This window comes from Schistocerca piceifrons, chromosome 6, assembly GCF_021461385.2.
Source record: "Schistocerca piceifrons isolate TAMUIC-IGC-003096 chromosome 6, iqSchPice1.1, whole genome shotgun sequence".
NCBI classification, from domain to species: Eukaryota; Metazoa; Arthropoda; class Insecta; order Orthoptera; family Acrididae; genus Schistocerca; species Schistocerca piceifrons.
The window spans coordinates 64,245,027-64,270,518 of NC_060143.1; the positions used below are offsets into that span (position 1 = coordinate 64,245,027).

Genomic DNA, 25,492 nt, shown 5'->3' on the forward strand with positions numbered 1-25,492 from the left:
ATATGTGGGAAGAGATAATGCCATGTTGTAAATTGCCAAAAAAGAATTCAGTGCACTGACAACTCATTCTGTATTGCCACCTCCTCCATACATACTCAAATAAGGGGGAACTGAATTTGTGTGCAGTGGAGAGAGTGCTTTGCAGCATACAATGTCCTGCCTTGAAATTTCCAAATTTAACAAGTGTTCACACAGATGCTTGAGATGCTTACAGTCTTTAAGGGAGAGACCTGTGACGGAAGGCAGTTGTAGGTAAGCATTGGTACATGGGTAATACTTCATTAGATGGTTTTAGCAGCACTTCCTTAATTTGCATTCCATCCCACAAATGAATCATGTCCCACAATCTCTTAGCCTAAAAACTGGGTATCCTGTGCCTAATACCCTTCCCCTAAGCTTAGATTAATCTATTTTGGTCAGTGCATGTTTGCAACCCAACTTTTTCAGTCCTGTGATAGCAAGCAGCAGGACACAACGTACAAAAAATAAAAATCCCCTTCATATAATGAATGGTGACAATTTTCTTTCATTTGACTCATTTCAAGTTTGACAGGAAGTAGCTAAGTTGTGAAATGTGGGTTGTATGAGGAATGAAATGTGGGTTGTATGAGGAATGAAATAATGGGTTGTATGAGGAAAACAGAAATGTACTTCATTCTCTTAATTTTGGAAAATATTCCAGGTTTGCACGACTTAAAGTAAGACTGAGAATATACTTCACCCGAGAACGTTCTCAGCTTGAGTAAAAGGATAGATGAATTTTGTCAACAAGAACAACACTCAGATTTCATATGAAATCCTGTTTCTTGAAGCGAGCTGTGTAGCGTACTTAGTGCTGAGTAAGTTGTGTTGAGGTTGAGTTCTGATATTTATTTTTCCTTTCCTTTTTAGTAAAAATGATAGAATTCATGTTCCTTGGGAGCAAAAAGGATGAAGGTAGCCCCAAGAAATACCGAAGAGAGAAGCTATAGAAGTTAAACCGTATAAACGTTATTTGGTTGGTGAACTTCCTTCCCAAAAATCATGAGAGGAGGGGATGAGCTTTCAAAAGAAGCAAAAATGAGAACACTTTTGTGCTATTTAGCAGACACAACTTTTCAGACTGATGTACAGAAGACCTAGTGGGTACACATCAGACAACTGCGTCACCGACATTTTCAGAAATTCATCATGTTTTCTCACAGTATAAATCTTACATTTTGTTCTGTTAGTCTGTTACCAAATGACTGTGTATTTGAATGTTGAGCATGCCGATTCTCTGGCAGCATAGTGTGAACTAGCGTGTTGGGGAGTCTTGCCATTGTGTGAAGCAGTATCTAGCTTGTCAGAAATGTTGATCAATGAGATTGCAGAACATAATCTGTCACGTCCATGCTGTTGCCCCTCAGTACAGAGCTGAAAACACGCTGTTAATTATGATTTTTTTAAAATAAAATTATGAGAACCATCAAATTCGTGGTTAAATAATTATTGTAACTTGTGTATTATGAGATTATACCATTTAAAGGCAACGGCAAATTATGAGCCATCAAAAATGCATTGTTTTTGGTCTAATTTGCCATAATTAAATTCCAGTTAGTAACATAGCTACGATTAAAGCATTCAGGAGCTGTAACATGCTAGGTATACTTGTCAAACTTTTGGTTGTTGCTTTAGAGCAATAGGTAGCCTCACAGATCCATAAGCAAAAGTGTGATGTATTGGTGGTTCTTGCCTCAGTATATCCAGTTTTTCTTTACTAACCTTCATGTTTTTATAGGTTCTGATACTTTCTTGTTAGTTTAATATTTATCTGTACTACACGATTCAATGTTACGTAAATGTAAGTGCACTCTTTTTTTTTTGAGGAGTGGGTTTATTTGATTGGCTTAATCTACAGGACTGCTCGCACTACTCGCAGTAACATATTTTCCCTTTCTCCTTTTAAGTTTTGTATTTCATGCGTTGCAAAGATTCTGATGCTGAATAGGAATAGTGATAAAGTAAGAACGATCTTATGGTTTTACTAAGAAGTGAGAATGATGAAATAATATTTAGCTCTTGTGAAGAGCTATTGTAAAGTTCTTGCACTGTTTCTGTTAAACTGAAGTCTTCATTGACTGGACATGGTACTTTCTTTTTGCCTTATAAGATTTTCATGGACATTGAAGTCTTTATTTATGTATACTACAGACATAACAACCTGACTAGCATATTGGCAAGCTAGGAAATGTTTGTTTTAATAGAGCTAATATAGAAATTTTACACTCATAGATTTCATAAACAGAGTTATTTATGAGCCAAATACTGACAACTGCCATTGGAGTGCATTGCAGTCACGAATACCATGTTGGGGACATGTATTGTATGCACAAGTTACATCGTTTCTGAACATTCAGCAGCACATTGGACTCTACACAATCACCATTGACGTTCGAAAGCATGGTCTGTGTGCAGACAGATTTGGAAATAAGTTGGCAGATGAGGAAAATTAAATGGTTTATTACAAACCTAGCGATCTGTTTCTCCTAATGAAACGGCACGGGCAACAGCTAAAGTGCTACACACACGAGCAATTATGTGTTATATTTAACCAAAATTATCTCATTATAGAGTAGATAAAAATGTCTTGTATTTTTCAAATTTTGTGTGCATAATTTGTTCAGCTAATTTCAGTGGCAAAAGTAGTTTACCTTGTGTGAAAATTCAGTTAGATTGTAAGAAAATACATTTTTGTAAATTGTAATTGTCTAAATAATTTGTTGCCTCACATAGAAGTAAAATACAAACATAGTGCAATTCTTCCAGTATACATTGATGCCAGTTCCATATTTGTACATTGAATAGTTTGCCTGTTTGAGTGAGTTGAATAAAATGTAAGATTATGCGTATGTTCTGTGCTTGACACAGCCGATGACACGTCAAGAACCATCTCGAGGAGGATGGGAGCTTCAGAGAAAAAAACTGTGTCGTTGAGACTACACTTCAAATTTTATATTCACATGAATTTGAGAACTTTCTCAGAGAATGTTCTTTTCCTCTGAGAACCTTCTCTGCAAAATGTTCTCTTTTTTATTCATACACGCCAGTAAGGACATAAAACATTCTCACAAAAAACTACACTATGGGGAAGAAACACGCCCCAAAGTTGATCGGGTTCTCCGCATCATCTTAATTACATATCCACCTGTTACCTTCCTCTTGACAAGTTGCATTTAAAATTTTAATTCTTCTTTGTGAAACCAGGCCCCGTACAGTTTTTCGCATTTCTTGTGAACTGCAGATGACGCAAATATGTTCAGTCAGTTTCTGGTTACTGTATAATCCATTTAAACATTCCAAAGCCAACAGCCCACAAAATGTACACACCAGACTAACAGACAGACAAGTGAACAACTGAAAAAAGATTATCAGTGCTTGATCTCATTATCTTTGGACACAAGGGAAACATTGATAACTGCAGTTGCATAAGACCATATCAGTAAGATATGTTGTCTTACAGCATGACTAATGTAGATCACAAAATGACCTGCTGCACTAGTAAGTAAATTTCTGTAAAATATGATGAAAGCTTTTTGACATTACCATCTTCCCTTCCAGTCAGGCTAATCCACATTCATCCCTCTGATTGCAATTTCTTGCAGAGTGGATAAATGTGCACATTTCGCACTTTTAATGCAGCTCAAACTGGAAACAGTTTTATGAATTCCTATTGAAGTAGTTTGACACATTGCCTATAGTGTCATTCCATGCCAGGTGGTCTAGAGGTTCCCACATGACCATGTATTTTGATGAAATTTTTTAGTGTACACAGTTCCCAATGAACATTGGTAAAGTTTCACGATCACCAATACTTTGGCAATATTTTCTTGGAAGAAACAAAATGAGGCCATATTTTAGAATTTTATGCATTCTCTTGAGTGGAAAAATATTTCAACACCAATTTTCGTATAGGTGGTTTGAGGTAATGTATGTTAAAAATTTAAAATTTCTCTTACTGTTTTCCAGTAGTTCATAAATTGAGGGCAAAGTTGACAGTTTTTGGAAAAATGCAAAAACTAGTATTTTCAAACTACTTTCCCAAAACAGTATTTCCTGCAAAATTTTTAAAACCATTTTCATTAGAAAAATAATGTTAAACTATGTAATAAGTAAGATACGTTTTTACAATGCCAGCAAATAAGTCTCCAGAAGTGGCGATGTGAAGGTGCAGTGACAATACACCCATATTGATATGACATTTGTCATGTTTTACAGTTTAAACCTAGAGTGGGTGTGCCTATGAATAAAGTGCACCAACCACAAATAAAATTTCTTGGCACTGTTCTATTGTTTCACAGTTGCGAGCCCATACCCATTCCTTCATTATTGGTTCAACTAACACAGTGATGGCGTGTCGTCATACATGCAAGTGAGCAACAGCAGTATAAAATAAACAGTGAGCTAGGCGAGAAATTTAAGATACGTGCTAAACAGTTATGAGGTAGGAACACTGTTCCATGATGAGGCTGTTGTAATGAGATAATTAGTAATTGAATAAGTGTTTGGCTGGGATCTGATGCAACTGCATTGTAGAATGCTTTGAGGAGTCATAACTGCAGGGTAACTCCTGTCCAAGGCAACAGTGATATGTTTCTTAAATGATTGGCACTTTAGCTTGTTCTGTAAGTTTGTCTTATTGTCATTTAGTTAAACTGTTTTTGCTCATACATATTTAGCTTGGTAACATAGACAGCCATTCTTTACATTTGTATGAAGTGCTGTGCCGTGGACCTGCTCGTGTTATGAAATGGGTAATACCAAAATTCCCCGTGAATAAAGTGAGCTAGTTGTTACAACTCAAAGTACAAAAAATGATTTTTGTATTGACTCACCATGACATACTTTTTGTACTGTGGTAACTACAGAATAACACTAGCTGTGAACTTCAGAAGTTAACCGTGTGTTGCAAGGGTGCTGGAAATTATGGTAGTGGAAGTGTTGCAGAACTGAAATGCATGTTTTTTGCCTTAAAGTTTTGCATCATTGTTCTGTGTGTAAATTTTGGTGAACTTCATAGCAATCTGCCTTACATTTTTTGGGAAAAGAACGTGTATAATGGGAATTTCAAATTTATTTTCTGATGCTATTGATGTGCTAACTTAATTCTGGTCTACAGTATAGCATATTTTGCGCGATGGAAATTGTATTTATGTGTTTGTGTAATCCATGGTACAGCAACTGTTGCTTGTTTATTTTGAAGTGAGAAAACCAGCATCTCTGCAACTCTTGGAGACCGGCCTGAATCTGTGTAACAGCAGATATGGGTGGGTTTCTTCTCGACAGAATCCCTGGCCTGATAAGGGTTTGTTCCCACAGGCTCTCGAGCCTCATAATTCATTTCTTTGAGTTGTAGGCCAAAGCTAAAGAGGTTTCTTTTATGATTTTAAGCTTACATTTAATCCAAGCTACATGAATTATTTATGTACTTCATTAATTTGCTGTTGGATATCACGAGGAAAACAATACTGTCAGCCAGATGCTGTTGCTCATGCAGCTGATGAAAGTCTGATGTTAATAATTTTCTTAAGTCTCATTATTTTGGCCAGAAAATAAAAGGCATCATGTCTTCTGTTGACCTGGAGTTTTCATAAGTTGGAAAAAAACTTTCTGGTACTTCCTGTTAAAGGGTGCTCATGTTTAAACCTATCTTGTTGTGGTGCTTAATTTTCAGTTTCTTTTTTGCTGATGGAAACAAATTTAATGCCATTAATGCTTCTGGTGCACTACCAAACAGACCTATAGGTGGAAGAATTGGCTTACTAACAGGGCCTTGCAATCTTCTTCATGCTTCATGCTAATTACTTCGCTGTCCCTTCAATCCCATCATGAGATGACTTTCTGTAACTTTTAGCAAAAATATATATTTTCAATTCCAAACTCTCAAGTTTTTGAAAGTTCTGTACTGTGTGTGCTGGAACACCATTGAAATAATGGATGTGGAAAATGTAAGCAAGCTGTTTCTTATCTATTTGATCAGCTCCTTGATGAAAACATGAATTGTTGTTCTGCTGTGTTACAGTCAGTCAGTGATAATGTGAGAAACTCATTGATCCCACCTTCTGATTTTGGAAAAAGTGACAAATGGACAGATTGATGCTTCTGCTTTTCCTGTGGAAACCTTGCACTGCATCCAAAAGGATAAAATAATAATTTTCAGCAAAATCCATTAGAATAATAATCTTGTCTTCCTTTGGATCAAATTTAAGGTCTTTAAGATGCAAACTTGTGTTTGTTGTAGGAATGTTAGGGTGGAATTATACACTTTTTGGATGAAATAGGCCATCACTGAAAAGCGGAATGTCGAGTTGTCAATAGGCGCAAACAAAACTTGCTTTTTGAGTAATCCCTTTTCAAGTTAGTCTTGCATGCGCGTGCAGAGAGAGAGAGAGAGAGAGAGAGAGAGAGAGAGTGGGGGGGGGGGGTATATTGGTAGTGTGGTGTGAAAGGCTGTTTCCCATTCTGCAAGGGATGGGTGTGTTTCTTCGACATTATCTGAATATAAGGTTTAATCAAACCATTGTGCTATTAACATGGTTATAACTTAGTACAACATTACACATTTGTGTCACTACTCACAGAATGAGTGTAGAAATCAGGCAGCTGGAAGAACTTAAATTTCATGCACATGGAGCACATTCTGTGGAGGGGACGCACTGGTGACAGTTCTGGAATTGGTAAAAGTCGCAGTATTGATAGTCCCATATTTCCACCTTTACAACTCGAGGGCAAGCATGGTTTACCGATGGATGACACTTGGTGCAACAATAAACAAAATGCATAGCAGAATTAGTAACACAGTCAGCTGCCACAGACATTCTTACAGCAGCTTGATTATAGTACTCACTATATTCAGAGATGAAGGCCACACATTAAGAGAGCTGATTGTGTCTTTACAACAGCTGTTGTAATTTATTGTATGTGTACTTGAGTTTCTTTGTAACATTATAGAATTATGAAACTGTTCCCTTACAGGTGCTGGGGCTGGACAAGTTCAGGTTAATCCAGCTACTGGCCAACCTGACTACAGCATTCAGTGGGCTGAGTATTACCGCTCTCTGGGTATGCATAGAGAGGCGGAAATGATTGAACAGCAAGCGAAGGCGAGCAAGGGGCTGGCTGGCCCTGGTCAGCAGCAACAGGGTGCTGGGCCACAGCCTGGTCCTCAACAGCAGCCTGCTGGCCCTGGTCCTCAAGCTGCTACCACTCAGAATGGTCAGCCAGATTACAGTGCGCAGTGGGCAGAATACTACCGGTCCATTGGCAAGATTAAGGAAGCAGAAGCAATTGAGGCGCAGATGAAAGCTGGGAAGGTGAGTATGTAGAGGGAAACTTCGTAAGAGCTGTTATTGTCAGATGTTTTGCTGAAATAAAAACTGAAGTTTTAAATCATTTAGACGTTCATGCCACTTGTTAAATGCCAGTAGCTTTCTAATTTTTGTCCTGGAATACAAAACAGTAGTTCAGAGTTGTCCAATAGAACAAGTTAGTTCTACTAAGTTTACAAATTTAACTTTCATATCACATAGCTTATAATAGTAATAAGTAGTAAATAGAAATTGATTAGTCAAAAGTAGTAAATGCAGACACATCAATAACTTAACTTAAACTTAGGCTTCAAGCTTTTGTGAAGAAGAAAGATACACAAAACTTTAACGTAGGCAGCAGATCAAACTCAAATTATGATCAGATATGTAGTAGGAAAGAAGATATGACCAGACGAGTAGCCTAAGCAATGGTTGATAGTGTTTGCCAAGAATGATTTACTAATTTTACTACAGTGGAAAAGGATGATCTATTAGCTACCAGCTTGTATTTCATTCATTTTGAAAAATTACTAAAGTTCCATGGAATTTAATGTTGCGGGTTGTGTAGTCCAATACTAACAATTTTCCATTTCAGGAATATTCCCCTTTTCCATATTTTTTTAGTTTAGCATCAATATTGAATGCTTACTTAATATTGACTTTCAAAAAGAGTAACAGTGTTCTGGTATTGTTACTTCAATAGTAAAATGGCACAAAGATGTTGAATATAAGTTTACCATTATGAATGGAATGAAGTGCAGCACTTCGTTGATGTTGAATATCAATGTATTGTTTTTGGCAAATATGTTAATAAAAAGCATTTAACTAACACTTCAAAAGACCATGAAGATGTAAGTGCTTCGGATGTCCCACTTGTCATTGTCTTTAGTCTAGGCCGACTTAACACAGATCTCTGTCTCAAAATAACTACCCCTTCTTTTTGTTGGGCTATGCCATAAATTTCTTTTCCCCACTTTTTTATTACCTCTCATTAATAATTTGATCAAACCATCTCACTCAAGAATTCTTCTGGAACACCACATTTAAAAAGCTTCCATTCTTGTTTTGCCTGAGGGGTTTCATCCATATTTCACTTCAATCTCTGCTTTTCATACAGATACCTCCCCAAGACTTAAAAACAGATTTTTGTTCACAAATTTTTCTTTCTCAGAAAAGTTTTTTCATATTGCAAGTCTGCATTTGATATCCTATTTGGCCATCCTAACTCAACTTTGCTACGCGATTAGCAAACTCGACTACTACAAGGGAACTTGTTGCACATGTCATCTTGCAGTATGACTATTACACAAGAGTGGCACTTCGTTAGAACGGAGAGAGTACTTGTTCTGGGCTTCCTGTGCACATAGGTATGAGGTGCTGGTTCATCAGTGTTTGAAATTGTGCTGTAGATAAGAACATACTACAAAGTCATGGTGCAGTGCGGTTCACATGAGCATTTCATCTAAGTTGCTCAGATTCTCTATGAAATGCTGCCGGTACATGGAATAAATACTGTATGTACATGAAAAATGTGTGCATATTTTTTCCCGGATTTAAGGGTGAAAATGGGTTTGTGAATTAATTATAATAACGTCGGTACTGCCCGGCCCATCTCAAACAGTAGATTCCCATTAGACAGGGAGGGTGTACGAAAAAGAATAATCAATGAAATCTCTCTTTTTTCCCATACCTTTTCATAGGTGTTAAATATGCCCCCCTTGAGATGCACGATATGTCATTGCTGTATTCAGATTGTTGCCACAATACAGTGAGCATGTCTGGAGTTACAGCTTCCACCATGTAAGGCTGAATCATTTGGACCAGTGCGACCATTCCATCTTGTCATACACCTTTTCCCGTGAAACTGCACAAAACACATTGTTTTGGACAGGCCCTCTCATGTTGTAAAACTTCATGTATTCCATATTCTCACATTGATGGTTCACCTTTCCATTTAAATGGATGTTGCCTCAGCACTACACACTAAGAGTGGAAAAACTGTCGTCCTCCAACTTGCCAGGGATTGAACTATAGAACTCCACACAATTTCTGTCACCTTCACGACGAGCTTGCAGTAGCTGAATTCTGTTTAGTAACATGTGTAAATGTTGATGCACCACATGCCAGATGGACATCGGGGGCATGTTGAGCTGCATGGCGAATGAATTTTTGCGGGCTCCTTGTGAAATTATGGCAGATGCGTTTGTTCGATGTCTGTCAGACACTCTGAGAGGAAGAAGGAGGTACAAGATGATAGACGGCATAAAGGGAAGAGAAAATAACGCAAACCTGAAGAGGGTGGCAGATGATTGGACAGCTTGAAGAACTACCATGTGAGAACCTGCATTTTGGCAGAACACATGATGATGATGATGATGATGATGATGATGATGATGATGAACAACTATGCTGTAAATGGTGAGCTCGTGTTTTCCTCCTGCAAGCTTCTGATGGGTGCTCTAAACCAGTGACAATCTCTTCCAATCCAAAATCACACACATTCACCACCCCCAGTTGGCTGTACCCTGTGCTCTTCATGGCATCTGGAAGGACCCCGTTCCACGTTTGGTATGACACCACCTTGTGTTTACTGAGAGTGCACATTGGTTTTCTTCCTCTGCATGACAGCCATGTCCCTAATGGTCCCCATACCACACCTAACATTGGAAATTCCAGCTACCAATAACCACACTCTGTGATTGCACGGATCTTGCAGGCTGAGAGATTTCCACTGGTGAAGGACAAAGGACTATGCTTTTCATGGCATCTGGAAGGACCCCGTTCCACGTTTGGTATGACACCACCTTGTGTTCACTGAGAGTGCACATTGGTTTTCTTCCTCTGCATGACAGCCATGTCCCTAATGGTCCCCATACCACACCTAACATTGGAAATTCCAGCTACCAATAACCACACTCCGTGATTGCACGGATCTTGCAGGCTGAGAGATTTCCACTGGTGAAGGACAAAGGACAAGTGACTGTGTCTGGCCCCTGTGCATGCCTGGGGGTTAGAATAGGCCCGAGGTATTGGGTTTGATTTCCATTTTTCAAAATTTTCCTTAAGAGCGAGCCAATTGGGCAATGACCATCCTTCCAGGTGGCCCTTGCTGTGGCTGGGTGGCGTTCGTGGTGAGGCCCCCTGGTCAGAGTGGGTGACATCAGGGTGGATAACACACCATGAAGGATAGTACGTCATGTCTTGCTGGTGGTCCGCCACCAGCAGTCTCTAAACGGGGGAAGTCTAACTTCAATGCTAAGAAATACGACCCCAAATCATTCCCCTCCCTGGCCACACCATGGGAGGAACACCAGGGTATTCAACACGGTACCTCATATGTACGAGAGTTGATGGGGAATCTTACATATGTTCATGAAGTCTGTTTTTTGTGGAGCGTTTGGAGGAAAAGTCTTTATAATAACAGCATCCTCTGCACAGTCATGGGCATTACTCAGTTGTGACAAGTTGGGGGATCTTTCTGTTACTATCATGCCCCATAAGAGCTTAAATATCATCCAGGGTATTATATTCCACAGGGACCTTCTTTTGCAGTCTGATGACGAGCTGCGCGCCAATTTAGAGCAGAGAGGTGTTCATTACATGTGCAGTGTCCAACGAGGTCTGAGGGATAATCAGGTTGCCATCGGTGTCTTCATCTTGGCCTTGGAGTGTGACACATTGCCCGAAAAGGTCAAGGTGATGGTCTACTGCTGTGCCGTCAAGCCATATATCCCTACCCTGATGTGGTGCTTTAAGTGCTGGAAGTTCGGCCATATGTCTTCCCACTGTACTTCCAGCATCACGTGTCGAGATTGTGGACGTCCATTACATCCCAATACTCCATGTGCCCTGTTTCCCATCTGTGTCAACTTCGGAGAGCATCATTCACCTTGTTCACCAGACTGCAGGATTTTACAGAAAGAGAGGAAAATCATGGAATATGACACTGGACCGACTAATCTACACTGAGGCTAAGAGGAAAGTTGAGTGCTTACATCCTGTGGCAATGACCACGTCTTATGCCTCCGCTATGAGAACAGTTGTCGCCCCATCAATTCATGTTCCTGTCACCTCTCAGAACCAGTAGACTACACCTGCCCACTTGATGTTGGGGACACTTCCTTCCCTGTTCCTCCCGCACCACATTCTTCAGGCACTACACCCCCCCCCCCCCCCCCCCCCCAACCATCAGAGATTTCAGTACCCACTTCTGAGCCAGAGAAGCATAAGTCTTCTTCGGCTTCTCTCGCTAGGAAGGGGTCCCTTGGGTGACTCCCTTCCCAGGTTTCTGCTAGTGGGAAAGATGACACCTGCCAGTGGCTGAACAGCCCACAAGCAGCTGGCCGTAGGGCTTCACCCTCATCCTCAGTCCCTGAGGAGACTGAATCAGTGAAGTCCTCCCAGCCAGGGAAACCCAAGGATCAATGAGAGAAATCCAAAAAGAAGGTCCCCAAGACCAAGGGAATTGTGGTGGTACCCACACCACTGCTACCCACAAGCTCTGCGTCTGCGGATGAGGTGGAGATTCTGGTGTCCGCTGAGGACCTAGATCTCGCTGGACCCTCAGACGCAATGGATATAGACTGCTCAGGCAAAAAGTCACTGGCAGTAGGTGACCCTGAGGCATAAATTGCCTCATTGAATGTCCCATGCCTTCCCAGTCTCACGACGATGTCATCTTCCAATGGAATTGCGGTGGTTTTTCCACCACCTGGCTGAGCTTATGGCGGCTGTTAAGCTTTACACCTGCTTTCTGCATTGCCCTCCAGGAAACATGGTTCCCAGCAATGCAGACTCCTGCTCTCCGTAGCTGTAAAGGATACTACAGGAACTGTAGTAACTATTATGGAGTGTCAGGTGGAGTTTGCATTTGTCCTAAAATCAGTCTGTAGTGAAACTGTGCCCCTTCAAACCCCTCCTGAAGCTGTGGCTATCAGAATAAGCACGACACAGGAAATAACTGTCAACAGTGTGTATCTTCCTCCAAATGGTGCAATATCCCTGAATGTGTTAACTGCACTGATTGATCAACTTCCGAAACCTTTCCTACTTTTGGGAGATTTAAACACCCATGATCCTTTGTGGGGTGGCACCGTGCTTACTGGCCGAGGCAGAGATGTCGAAACTTCACTGTCTCAGTTCGACCTCTGCCTCTTAAAGACTGGAGCTGCCACACATTTCGGTATGGCTCATGGTAGCTACTCGACCATTGATTTATCAGTTTGCAGTCCAGGACATATCCCATCTATCCACTGAAGAGCACATGACGACCTGTGTGGTAGTGACCACTTGATCTTCCTATCACTCCTCTGTGTCAGGCCCATGGACGACTGACCAGACAGGGTTTAGACAAGGTGGACTGGGAAACTTTCACCTCTGCTGCAACTGTTGAATCTCCTCCACACAGTAACATCGATGTGATGGTTGAGCAGGTGAATACAATAATAGTTTGTGTGGCAGAAAACATGATCCCTCACTCTTTCGGGTGCCCCAGCGAAAGGCAGTCCTTTGGTGATCACTGCAAGTTGTTGAAGCAATTAAGGAATGTTTGTGAGCTTTACAGCGGCATAAGTGGCACCCTTCCCTGGAGCACCTCGTAGCCTTTAAAGGGCTCTGTGCCCACGTTTTCCAACTTATCAAACAACGGGAGCAGGAGTGTTGGGGAGAGAGAATTCTCGACCATTGGGTGGCATACATCACCTTCCCAAGTCTGGCCAAAGATCAAACTTGTTTTCGGGTACCAGACCCAAACAGGTGTTCTCAGTGTTAACATAAATGGTGTGTTACCCCCCCCCCCCCCCTCTTTTTCACACTCTCAAACGGCAGCTGTAAGGAAAAGTCCTCTTGTTTACTACACGCCACAGTGCATCCTATAATGCCCCATGTACAGAGTAGGAGCTCCTCAGTGCCCTTGCACATTGCCCCAGCACGGCTCCTGGGCTAGATCGGATCTACAGTCAGATGATTAAACATCTCTCATCTGACTAAAAGCAACATCTCCTCATCTTTAACTGGATCTGGTGCGATGACATCTTTCCATTGCAGTGGTGGGAAAGAACATCATTCCAGTGCTCAAACCCGGTAAAAACTCGATTGATGTGGATAGCTATCGGTCCATCAGCCTCACCATCGTTCTTTGTAAGCTGCTGGAATGTATGGTTTGTCTTGTCGGTGGGTGGGTTGGGTCCTGGAGTCACGTGGCCTACTGGCTCCATGGCAGGGCAGCTTTTGCCAGGGTCGCTCTACCACTGATAATCTTGTGTCCTTAAAGTTTGCCATCCGAACAGCCTTTTCCAGGTGCAAACACCTGGTTGCTGTCTTTTTTTTTTATGTATGAAAAGCGTATGACACCCCCTGGCGACATCATATCCTTACCACATTATATGAATAGGGTCTCCGAGGCCCGCTCTTAATTTTTATCCAAATTTTCCTGTCTGTTCGTACTACTCTCCTTGTCCATGTTGATGCCTCCCATAGTGCCCCCCCTCCCCCCCCCCCCTCTTCCCAATATCCAGGAGAACGGGGTCCCGCAGGGCTGTGTATTAAGTGTCTCTCTATTTTTAGTGGCCATTAATGGTGTAGCAGCAGCTGTAGGGCTGTCCATCTCACCCTCTGTGTATGCAGACAACTTCTGCATTTCGTACTGCTTCACCAGTACTGGTGTTGCTGAGTGGCACCTACAGGGAGCCATCCACAAGGGGCAGTCATGGGCTCTAGCCCACAGTTTTCAGTTTTCGGCTACAAAGTCGTGTGTTATGCACTTCCGTTGGTGTCATACCGTTCATCCAGGACCAGAGCTTTACCTTAATGATGATCCATTCACAGTGGAGACATATCAATTCTTAGGACTGGTTTTTGACCCTTGATTACTTGGCTTCCTTACCTTCGTCAGCTTAAGTAGAATTGCTGGCAGCACCTCAATGTCCTCCACTGCCTGAGCAACACCATCTGGGGTGCAGATAACTCTATGCTTTCACAGCTCTACAGTGTTCTTGTTCAATCCCTCGTTGACTGTGGGTGTCCGGTTTAAGGTTTAGCGGTGCTCTGAGTTGGGTTTACTCGACCCAGTGCACCCCTGTGGCATTCGCCTAGTGACAGGAGCTTTTGTGATGAGTCCGGTGACCAGTCATTATGGAAGCTGGGCTCCCTCCATTGCAGGTTACGTGTGCACAACTGCTGGCCAGTTACATTGCGCACATTCGTAGTTCTCCTGCACATTCGAATCACCGTCTGCTTCTCCCACCCATGGCAGTTCAGCGACCCAGGTTAGGGCTTCCAATTACACTTCATGTCCAATCCCTTCTTTCCAAACTGGAGTCCTTGCCTTTACGACCTATATTTGAGGGCAATTCACGTACATCTCCGTGGTGTACGCCTAGGCCACAGCTTCGCCTGGACCTTCCACACGGCCCAAAGACCCACCCCCCCTACCCCGCAGCTCTGCTGTTGGTTTACACCAACGGCTCGATGACTGATACGTCAGCTTAACGTATGTCCATGGAGGACATATTGAACAGTATTCATTGCCCGATGGCTGCAGTGTTTCCATGGCAGAGCTGGTGGCTATATGTCATGCTCTTGAGCACATCTGTGTTCGTGCCCTGGGGAGTTGTTTCTTCTGTGTACTGACTCCTTGAGCAGCCTGCAAGCTATCGACCAGTGCTACCCTCGTCGTCATTTGGTAACGACCATCCAGGAGTCCATCTATGCCCTGGAATGGTCCAGTAGTTCAGTGGTGTTTGTATGGACCCCAAGTCAAGTCGGAATCCCAGGCAACAAGCTTGCCGACAGGCTATGTGGAAAACACTTACAGAGATGGGCTTCTCTGCAACTGACCTGCATTCGGTATTACGCTGCAAGGTTTTGCGGCATTTGGTGGTGAAATGGCATAACCTCAGCCATGCACAACAAACAGCGTGCCATTTAGGAGACTATGAACATGTGGCAGTCCTGCATGTGGGCCTCTCATGGGGACCCCTGTGGTTCTTTGCCAGCTCCGCTGACTGGCCGATATCTTGGTGAGCTGTCCTCCTTTGGCTGCCCTGCGATGGGCTCTTCAGTTACCAGGTTTTAGCTGACACCACCTCATTGACTAATTTAGTTTTACCTTTTATTTGTGTCGGTGGGTTTTATCGTTCTATATAAGTTCTAGCGCATGTCCTTTGTCCCTTTGTGTTCTGCGCTCTAATGCTCTTAGGGTGGATGTTTTAATGTGTCGCAGAGTGGCTGGCTTTTCCTTTTTATTCTTGTGGTTGGCCAGCCACAGTCATCTGCTCTATCTTTTTACCCCTTCTACCTGTTTCTTGCTTCTCTCTGTGGTTTTCTTTTTCTGTTTTGTACGTAATGGTGTTGGTTGTCCTCCTGTTCTTCTGGTTCTTCCTTTCCCCTGTTGTTCTTCTGGTTCTTTCTTTCCCCTGTTGTGCTATAAATCTCCTTTCTTTTCTTTTTTCCATTGTGTAATTATTTTACTGGGAACAAGGGACTGATGACCTCACAGTTTGGTCCCTTCCTCCTCTTTTAAACCAAGCAAGCAAACAACCAACCAACCAGCTATATCTGGCTCAGGGGCAACGTCAGCCACAGGCAACACCTATAACCTGTTTGTCATATGTACCTCTTGGTCTGAAGGATCCTCCTGGCGGGGCGTAACAATACTCAGAACTGCCTCAGGTGCCTGTAATTGTTGTTTCCAAGCCATGTTCGTATAACAACTGCGAAAAAGATGCACAGTAAAATTAGTAACTTAACAGGTAAGGTCGGGTCAGATACGACCCGGAACACACATGGTGAGCCAAGATTACTTACACGATAACTGCAGTCAGTCCAATAAGCAGAGCACGACTGGCTAGTAGGGCTCTTGGTCGACTCACTTCCTGCACTAAGCGGCTAGAACAGTGTAGGGGAAAATTGAACAGCTGGGTTGGATCTGACCCGCACCGTACCATTTGAGGGTTGAGGTCGCCAAAAAGTAGTTCCAAAATTACTTTCCTTATGCTCCAACTGTCTAGGAACATTTTGGTGAAAATATTAAGTGCAGTATCTTCTAATATTTCAGCGTTACAGCTTATTTTAAACAGTGTTCTCTGACGTGCCTCAAGAGCTCCCCTTCACCACCACCACCCGATGTCCTGAGATCAGCTTTTAATTTTCCTGGAGTCTAATTTTGTGTTTAATGAAATTTGTCATCACATAAAATGTCGAAACTAGAACTTCTACTTATAGTCATCAGTTTGAAAGCTAAATGTCTCATACTTGCAGCCATGTTGTGTGAAGTAAATTGTAAACATTTGCATATGATATTTGAACAGCTCCTGTGTTTAGTTTAAATGTTTTATGATTGATCATGTGGAAGAAGGAAGTATCCTATATGATGATTAGTCTTTCTGTGGCAATCGGTATAAGAACATATATTCAGCCAAACAGTATTATGAAAAGGGCAGATAGCTACACGGACAGGCATGATGAAAAGACTGTTATGTATAAACTTTTGGCCAGAGCGTCCTTTTATTTTCTGAAGGAAGACTTTGGCAGAGAGCTTATATGTAACAGCCTTTTCAACGTGCCTCTCTGCAACTCAGCACGTCATCTTTTCGGTGAGTAGCAATCTGTTCCTTTCCTAATATATAATATTGGTGATATTCCAACCTAGAATTTCCATTTTTACATTAAGTCAAAGATATCTGTGGAAATAACAATGTATGTGCTTAGAAATGAAAAATTTATGAAACAGGATAACTATTGAAAACAAACATGCTTCAGGCATTACTGATGCTACAGGCTGTGTTATTGTGGACATAAATGTACTGTTTGCTGAATTTAATATGGCTCTGCTACATATGTGTTGGAAATATAAATTTTAATATAAACGATATATCAGTGTTCAATTGCAAAAGTTGCCATAACACGTTAACTATGCAATGGTAGGCTCATTTCATAACTACCCTAGTCAGAGAAAAAGAAAGTCTACACTATTAATTGAAGACCAGTGTATGGAAGGATACGTTCAGGACAGGGTCCAACAAGTCTCAATATTTTGTTGTATAAAACACCTTCATCAACAGTAAAATTAATATTGATTCAGGGTATGAAGTAGTTATGTGTCAGTAACGTTGCAACAGAAGAAATTAGACTAAAAAAGAGCACAAAACAAGTTACAAGTTTTGTGTGATAGTGAATGGTGTACAAGGGGACATCATTACATTGAGGAGTATGGTCTATAATAGGAAGTAAATCTGGAAAAGTTATGAATGCCAAAGTGGTCACTACTTCTTGCAAGGGTCGCAAAGGTTGGAAAGATGGTAAAAATACTATGGCTTATGTGGAATTGTTCAGTTATCCATACGGGTATAGCATGTGCTACGTAACTGAAGGGAATCGAGAAATTTTTTCTTCAATCAGAGATCAAATGTGATGCACAGTATATTAATTACAATAGATAATGATGATACCAAGTCCGTCAAGACATTCAGAATTAGTCTTAATGGGCCTAGTAACCTTATCACTAAACTGGAATATGTTGTCCAAAAGAGGATGATTGCGGAGTTGCAAAAAATACAGTTAAAATATAAGGGTAAAAAGATTTCCGATAGAAAATATGCATGTGGTAAGGAGGTCCTCTTCTGTTCTTCATCTACATAAATTATTGAGGAGATTACACCAGCAGTCCTTTTAGATTGTTTGCAGATGATGCTGTCACTTACTGTCTAATGAAGTCATTGGAAGATCAAAACAATTGCAAAATGACTTAGATGCAGTACTTGATTGGTACGAAAAGTGACAGTCTCTGAATAAAGAAAAGAGAGGACATCCACATGAGTAACGAAAAAATCCAGTAAATTTAGAATTGCAGTTAGGAGTAGCTTTTACAATGGCCACCTAGATACTTTTGTGGGGAAGGCAATCCAAATACTGTTTTACTGACAGTACACTTTGAAGATGAAGCAGATGTACTAAAGACTACCTATACTACACTTATTTATCCTCTGATAATGTTGCTTGGGATTTGTACCAGATAGGATAGACAGAGGACCAGAAAAATTCAAAGAGCAGAAGCTCATTTTGTATTGTCACGAAGTGTGGGAGAGTGGGGATGGCCATCATTAAAATAGTTTTTTTGTTGAGAGTGAGATCTTTCGTGAAATATCAATCGCCAACTTTCTCCTCTGAATGTGAAAATATTTTGTTGTCTCCAGCCTACATAGGGAGAAATGATCATTGTGATAAAATAGTCCATGCAGAAGGATTTAAGTATTCATTTTCCCTGCACACTATTAAGAGTGTGGAATGGCAGGGAAATAGTCTGAAGGTGGTTTGAGGAACTGTCGGCCCCCTGAAGGTGGTTTGAAGAACTGTCTGCCAGGCACTTATGTGCGAGTTGCAGAGTAGTCATGTAGATGTAGACTGACAGATGCTGCAATAAATACGATAACCTCATTTTTGTGGGATTGCAATGAGAGATAATTATGATTCCATTTTTAACATGAAAGCCTTTGTGTGCTGTATGATACTGCAAATGCTCTTCTAATTCCAACCAAATGCATTATGTTTGTCCCAAGGGCAAAGAGGCATGGTGTCTGTATCGATGTACAGTGTATGAAGGAACTGTTCACAGCATTAGGCACAAAAATACTTCACCACCTGCAGTGATGGAAGCTATTAAGCCTGTGCTAAATTTATTTGCCAGAGAGCTCGTAAAAAGATGTTGGAGCTAATACAAAATATGTTAATGAGTCACTGAACAGCAAAATTTGGAAACAGGATTTTGTGGGGAAATTATTATTATTAAAATTACAACTAATGATGCTGTAATTACATTCAATGAAGGCATGAAAGATAAACAAAAGTAATTCAACAAAAGTAATTAAGTATGGAACTTTCTGTGAAATTAAATTGGACCCAGTGGATACAGTGTGAATAATCAGCAGAGAAAAGAAATCGAGAAACAAGAAGAAGCAGAAGGAGAAAGCTCAGACTAAAGATGGATAATCAGTCATCATTTGATGGGACGATCTACTGTGTTGGCGGCTTTTGATTTACATTAAAACAACCAAAAAGTTCTGATAAACACGTTAGCAATGTTTCACTCATTTCCTGCACTTCATCTCAGTTGGTTCTTTTCCCTCATAACTCAAAAAGTAAATAACATGAAGCTTTTAAATTATTTGGGGTGTATGCAATTACATATATCAACAGAAGGAAGCAAAATCAGGTCATTATGTTCAGTAGCTTCTTGGTGAAAAACATATTGCAATCTTTAAAAAGTTTAAAAACCAAGTTCATAATTTTTAACGTATCTAAAAATATTATTTATTGTTGTATATAACTAAAAGAGTTTAGTTTTGTAATGCTTGGAACAGTCCATGGGTGTACTGCTGGTCCATAGTGTCCAACAGGCACAATATTTCGGCGATCAGACATGTCGCCATTGTCAGGTGCACTGACAAACTGAGCTACTGGGGGTGGGTGGCTATCTTAAATCCCCTCCCTGTGCGAAGCATTCTTTCCGCGGTCTGCGCCCCTCCGTCAGTGGTTGGTGAGATGTCTGCGTCTGTGGTCGTGGTGTTCTTTTCCCTTGTAATATCTATATCTGTGACAACAAACAGCATCTTGTTGAAGAGAGTGCAAGTTTGTTACTAGTGTTTTTGTATTATTTTTACTGGATGTCCACAGTTTGGATGATCCAGGCTCTTCCCCATCTGCACAGTATTTTTCCTTACAATGGTTGATCACAGTATTTTGATATATCTTTGAAGCGTCTGCAGTTCTCTCAACCATCTTCATTAGAGGCAATAGAGTTGCACCATTGCCTGTCTCTTTCCCATAAGATTCCTGCACCAGGCACACAAACTCGTGTCTGACTGTGCAAAACGTGAGCAGATTGCTCAACTTTGTTTTGCATCCTTACTTCATTGCCCACTTCCACTACAAGCTTCAGACATTTTGTAGCACAAAATAAATTCACCACACGGAGAAACAAAGCATATAATGAAACGGACAACTGTTTAAGTTACTGGCCATGAGTGTCGTCTGCAACTGGCTACAGTAAAGTAGCTGCTCGCTGCTGTAGCAGAGAGATTGACAACAGTAAATGGAACAGGTGGTGCAGCCAAGGGCATTCTCTGATTGGCTGTTGCTATGGTAGCAGCCACGCAAACGGCTAGATGTCAATCAGTTTGTTATTCTGATCTGGGCATATGGTACCTACCTGTGCAAGCCACCTACCTCTGAAAGGTTCATGGAGGTATGTCCCAGTACAAACGAAAAAAAAAGCAAGAAAATTATCGCTAATTGCTGAGTCAATCTGAGGGGGTTTGTGACTGGAACATTTCAGGAATGAAGCCTATGGCAGCAAAATTTGTTCCCAAATTGATTGTTGTATATAAAACTGTATCAAACGAATTTGCACAGAAATAGCTAACGTATGTTCATTATGTCTAAAACCATTCAAATTGAACATGTGCGCCTATGAAGTAAGGATGTAGGGATATGATATTAAAACTAAGGCCAAGTCATCTCAGTAAAAGCTTCCAGAAGAGCAATTACATGAAAAAAGAAAGTACTAACAAGGGAACCTCCCCATCGCACCCCCCTCAGATTTAGTTAGAAGTTGGCACATTGGATAGGCCTTAAAACACTGAACACAGATCAATCGAGAAAACAGGAAGAAGTTCTGTGGAACTATGAAAAAAATAAGCAAAATATACAAACTGAGTAATCCATGTGTAGGATATCCAACATCAAGGATAACGTGAGCTGAAGAGCGCAGTGGTCCCGTGGTTAGCGTGGTTAGCGTGAGCAGCTGTGGATTGAGAGATCCTTGGTTCAAGTCTTCCCTTGAGTGAAAATTTTAATTTTTTATTTTCAGACAATTATGAAAGTTCAGGCACTTACACATAATCAACTTCGCTTTCCAAAATTCCAGGACATGTTCAGATTTGCTTGGACATATGCAGGATTTGACGGTCTACACACGGAAAAATTTGAAAACGTTAAAAACATATGTTGTGACAGAGCACAGTGAAAACTGTGTGACTGTGAAACTGTTGCATTCATTTGTTGCAGTTTATGTGACAAACACTTATGTTTTCATCACTTTTTTGGGAGTGAAATTGGGCAAGGTAGAAGAACCTTTTTACCCATTCGCCAAGTGTACAAGTTAGGTGGGTCGATAACATATTCCTGTCATGTGACGCACATGCCGTCACCAGTGTCGTATAGGATATATCAGACTTGTTTTCCTGTGGAGGAATCGTAAGACCTTGCGATTAAATGTTTTCGGTTCCCATTGGAGAGGCACGTCCTTTCATCTACTAATCGCACGGTTTTGCGGTGCGGTCGCAAAACACAGACACTAAACTTATTTCAGTGAACAGAGACATCAATGAACGAACGGGCAGATCGTAACTTTTCGAAAATAATAAATTAATCTTTTCACTCGAGGGAAGACTTGAACCAAGGACCTCTAGTTCGGCAGCTGCTCATGCTAACCACGGGGCCACGACGCTCCTGATATCGCATTATCCATGATGATGGATATGTTGCGCATGGACTACTCAGTTTGTATATTTTACTTATTTTTTTGATAGTTCCACACAACTACTACCTGTTTTCTCGATTGATCTGTGTTCAGTTTTTCAAGGCCTATCCACTGTGCTAACTTATAACTAAATCTGAGGGGGGTGCGATGGGGAGGTTCCCTTGTGAGCAGCAGATTGTGCATTTAATCAGATGTATTATCCAAAAGTTCTAACCAGCATGGTGACTTGCCTGGAAATGAGGAATTAACAGGGAAATAAAATTTACATAAAAAGACAGGGAAATACCAACAATAAGATAAACTTACTTCCAACACAAAGAAATGTGTGAAGTCATTCTCTTGCAGACTACTGTGAGGTCTTACAATGGAAACAATTTGTTCGGAATTTGCATAAGGAAATACGAATGTGCAGGGAGCATAACATTTCAAAATTTGTCACATAACTGTGAATCTTTCAAGCTGAGTTGCTCATTTTTATTTTTTTAAAATATGCGAATACTGTAGTTACGCTGTTTCAAAACCTGCTGAAATGTAAAGGAATTTGTTTCTATTTGTAACAACTGCTAATATTGGGAATAGTTTATCAGATTGGGGGGGGGGGGGGGTAATTAAATGAAGTAAAAATACTGTTTTTCTTTGCTGCAACAGTTGATTCTCATCGATAACCTGAAATTCTTCTGATCTACAGACTTTCATGTGTGATATGTATAATAATAAAGTTTACAGATGGACCATTTTAAATAATACTCTTTATTATCACATTGTTAGGTTTGATCACGAACATATTCCATCTCAGAATCTGACAGAAGACTGGCCTGCTGGCTACAAAAATCTGCCGCTGTTCGTTGTAAACACTACAGTGGGTTAATTGTTACAAATGCTTTTAATTGTAATGCAAAGTTTTACATTCAGTTGACAGTTTGGGTGGCAAAATACTAATTTGCAGGTACATGTTTTTTAATACAAAGGTCACTGTAATTTTTATGTATTGGTAGTGAAATGAGTTGTTCAGTTCAACAATTCAATTACTTTTTTCTTTACTTCTGCAAAACGAGTTAATAGAGAATTTGTACCATATATTGAGAGATGAAATTAAAAATAGAATTTTGTGATGTGGGCAGAACTTACTTATTTGGTGTGATTATCAGAAAATTAGATTTGTTTATACGAGGGCGGTTCAGAAAGTAACCTCCGATTGGTCACAGTGCGGGTTGTGGGGGGAGTAGCGACGCCATCTGTGCGTTCACGCACTCAACAGGTCAGTCGGCATCAAGCTGTGGTCGAATGAACGTCGTACCTGCGCTAGTTTAGTTTTTGTGGCAGTTTGAAATGTGTGCTGCAATAGAAAACCCCGCCAAATGTGAAGTGCGTGCTGTCATAAGGTTTTTTACAGCCAAAGGATATTCTGCAGCAGCTATTCATCGTGAGCTTTGTGCCGTGTACGGACCAAGAGTTATGAGTGAAGGAGTTGTCCGTGAATGGGTACGTTTATTTAAAAGTGGACGAGAAAACGTTCATGATGAAGAGAGGAGTGGTAGACCATCATTGGTGACTGACGAACTCGTTCAGACAGTTGATGCAAAAGTTCGTGAAAATCGACGTTTCTCAATGTCGGAGTTGTCTACTGGTTTTCCACAGATTTCTAAGACTCTCTTGTACGAGATAGTGACAGCAAGATTGGGTTACCGTAAGTTCTGTGCACGATGGGTGCCCAAAATTCTTACCGACCACCACAAAACTCAAAGAATGGCCTCTGCATTAGACTTTCTGTCACGTTATGAGGACGAGGGAGAACCATTGTTAAACAGAATCGTGACCGGTGACGAAACCTGGATTAAGTACGTGAACCCTGAGACAAAAGAACAATCAAAGATGTGGGCACATTCAAATTCGCCTACCAAACCAAGAAAAGCCTCGCAAGATTTTTGTGCCAGAAAACTGATGACAACGGTGTTTTGGGATGCCAAAGGGGTGTTCTTGGTTGAATTCATGGAACGTGGTACGACCATTAATCAAGACGTGTACTGTGAAACAATAAAAAAGTTACGACGGGCTATACAGAACAAACGCCGTGGTATGCTGACTTCCGGTATCGTTTTTTTGCACGATAACGCCCGTTCTCACTCTGCTCGCAGAACTACGGCCCTTCTTGAGTCCTTCAAGTGGGACGTTATCAACCATCCACCTTACAGCCCAGACCTGGTGCCAAGTGATTATCACCTCTTCATGCATTTGAAGAAATGGCTCGGGTCACAGCGCGGTTTGATGACGACGAAGAGCTCAAAGATGCGGTCACAGGCTGGCTCCAGGCACAAGCGGGTGATTTTTATGCAGAAGGAATTTCAAAGCTTGTGAAGAGATACGATAAGTGCCTCAATCGCTATGGAGACTATGTAGAAAAATAGTGCAAAGATGTAGTTGTAAGATGTGTATATTAAAATATTTTTATTTAACTTGGTGTATTTCTTTAAATCAACCGGAGGTTACTTTCTGAACGGCCCTCGTATTTTCTCCTGCTATCATTATGAATGAACATATTAACTTGTTTCTGTAACTGTGAACACATGAAAGCTTGAACATTAGTAGAAATACATTTTGGTTAATATTAAATTGAAGTATGATGGTAGTACAGTTCGATGAATTATGTTGCATCACTCATTGTTTGTGATTGTTTTTGGGACCTATGAAAGAGCAAGATACTCTTATTCTACCAATGTCAGCAGTACAATTCAAAACACAGGGCATTATTACATAGTTATTATTTTCACAATATTACCCAAAGGCGTTTAATCAGTCAGATAGTTTGAAGTAATACTTCGCTAAAGTTCTTCTGCTTGTAATGTGTGTTGGTATTGATGTTTGATGCCATGCTCCATTGACATCAGGTTGAAGCATGCTCACTTGAGGATTTCTTACACATCTACTGGAGCAAGGTGGTGCATTGCTTAACACACTGGACTCTCATTCGGGAGGACCTCTGTTCAAACCAGTGTCTGGCCATCCTGATTTATGTTTTCCATGATTTCCCTAAATTGTTTCAGGCAAATGCTGGGATGGTACCTTTGAAGGGGTATGGCCAATTTCCTTCCCTAGTTCGAGCTTATGCTCCATCTCTAATGACCTCGTTGTCAACGGGACGTTAAACACTAATCTCCTCCTCCTCCTCCTCTTACATGCCTGGTTGTCTCACAGATGACTGTGTTGATGGAATTTCTATTTAAAATTTAACTATAGGAACTGTTGCAAAAACCTTAAGATTAGTAGTATTTCTATAACAATTGAAAATTAGTTTTGTGTAAATCTTGATTTTGGTGCCAGTTAAACAGTAACAATACAGGACATTGCAAACCAAAAAAGTTGGCCCCTAGAAAACCTGCTCTTTTCTACAGCAAAAATTGTATGAATCTCAACCTCTAAATTATTGTGAAATTTTTTTGATCAAACAGTTGCCACCAGGCTAATCCTTTTCTGTGAAGCATTCTGAAGAAAATATTTAAAAAAAAAACTAATAATGCATAATTGTGTTGGCTTACATTTCATTCTCCGTTCGTGATTTTTAAAAAAACACACGCACACACACACACACACACACACACACACACACACACACACACACACACACACACACACA

At 40.8% G+C, this 25,492-nt stretch overlaps 1 protein-coding gene across 6 annotated transcripts in view; it reads left to right on the forward strand.

Moving 5' to 3' along the window:
* Positions 1-25,492, forward strand: part of LOC124802437 (far upstream element-binding protein 1) — a 75,600-nt gene that overhangs the window by 42,288 nt on the left and 7,820 nt on the right. For all 6 annotated transcript variants that reach the window (XM_047263216.1, XM_047263217.1, XM_047263218.1 and 3 more), the window contains one exon: positions 6,994-7,331. In XM_047263216.1, the coding sequence (XP_047119172.1) occupies positions 6,994-7,331 (338 nt within the window). The remainder of the gene's footprint in view (positions 1-6,993; positions 7,332-25,492) is intronic.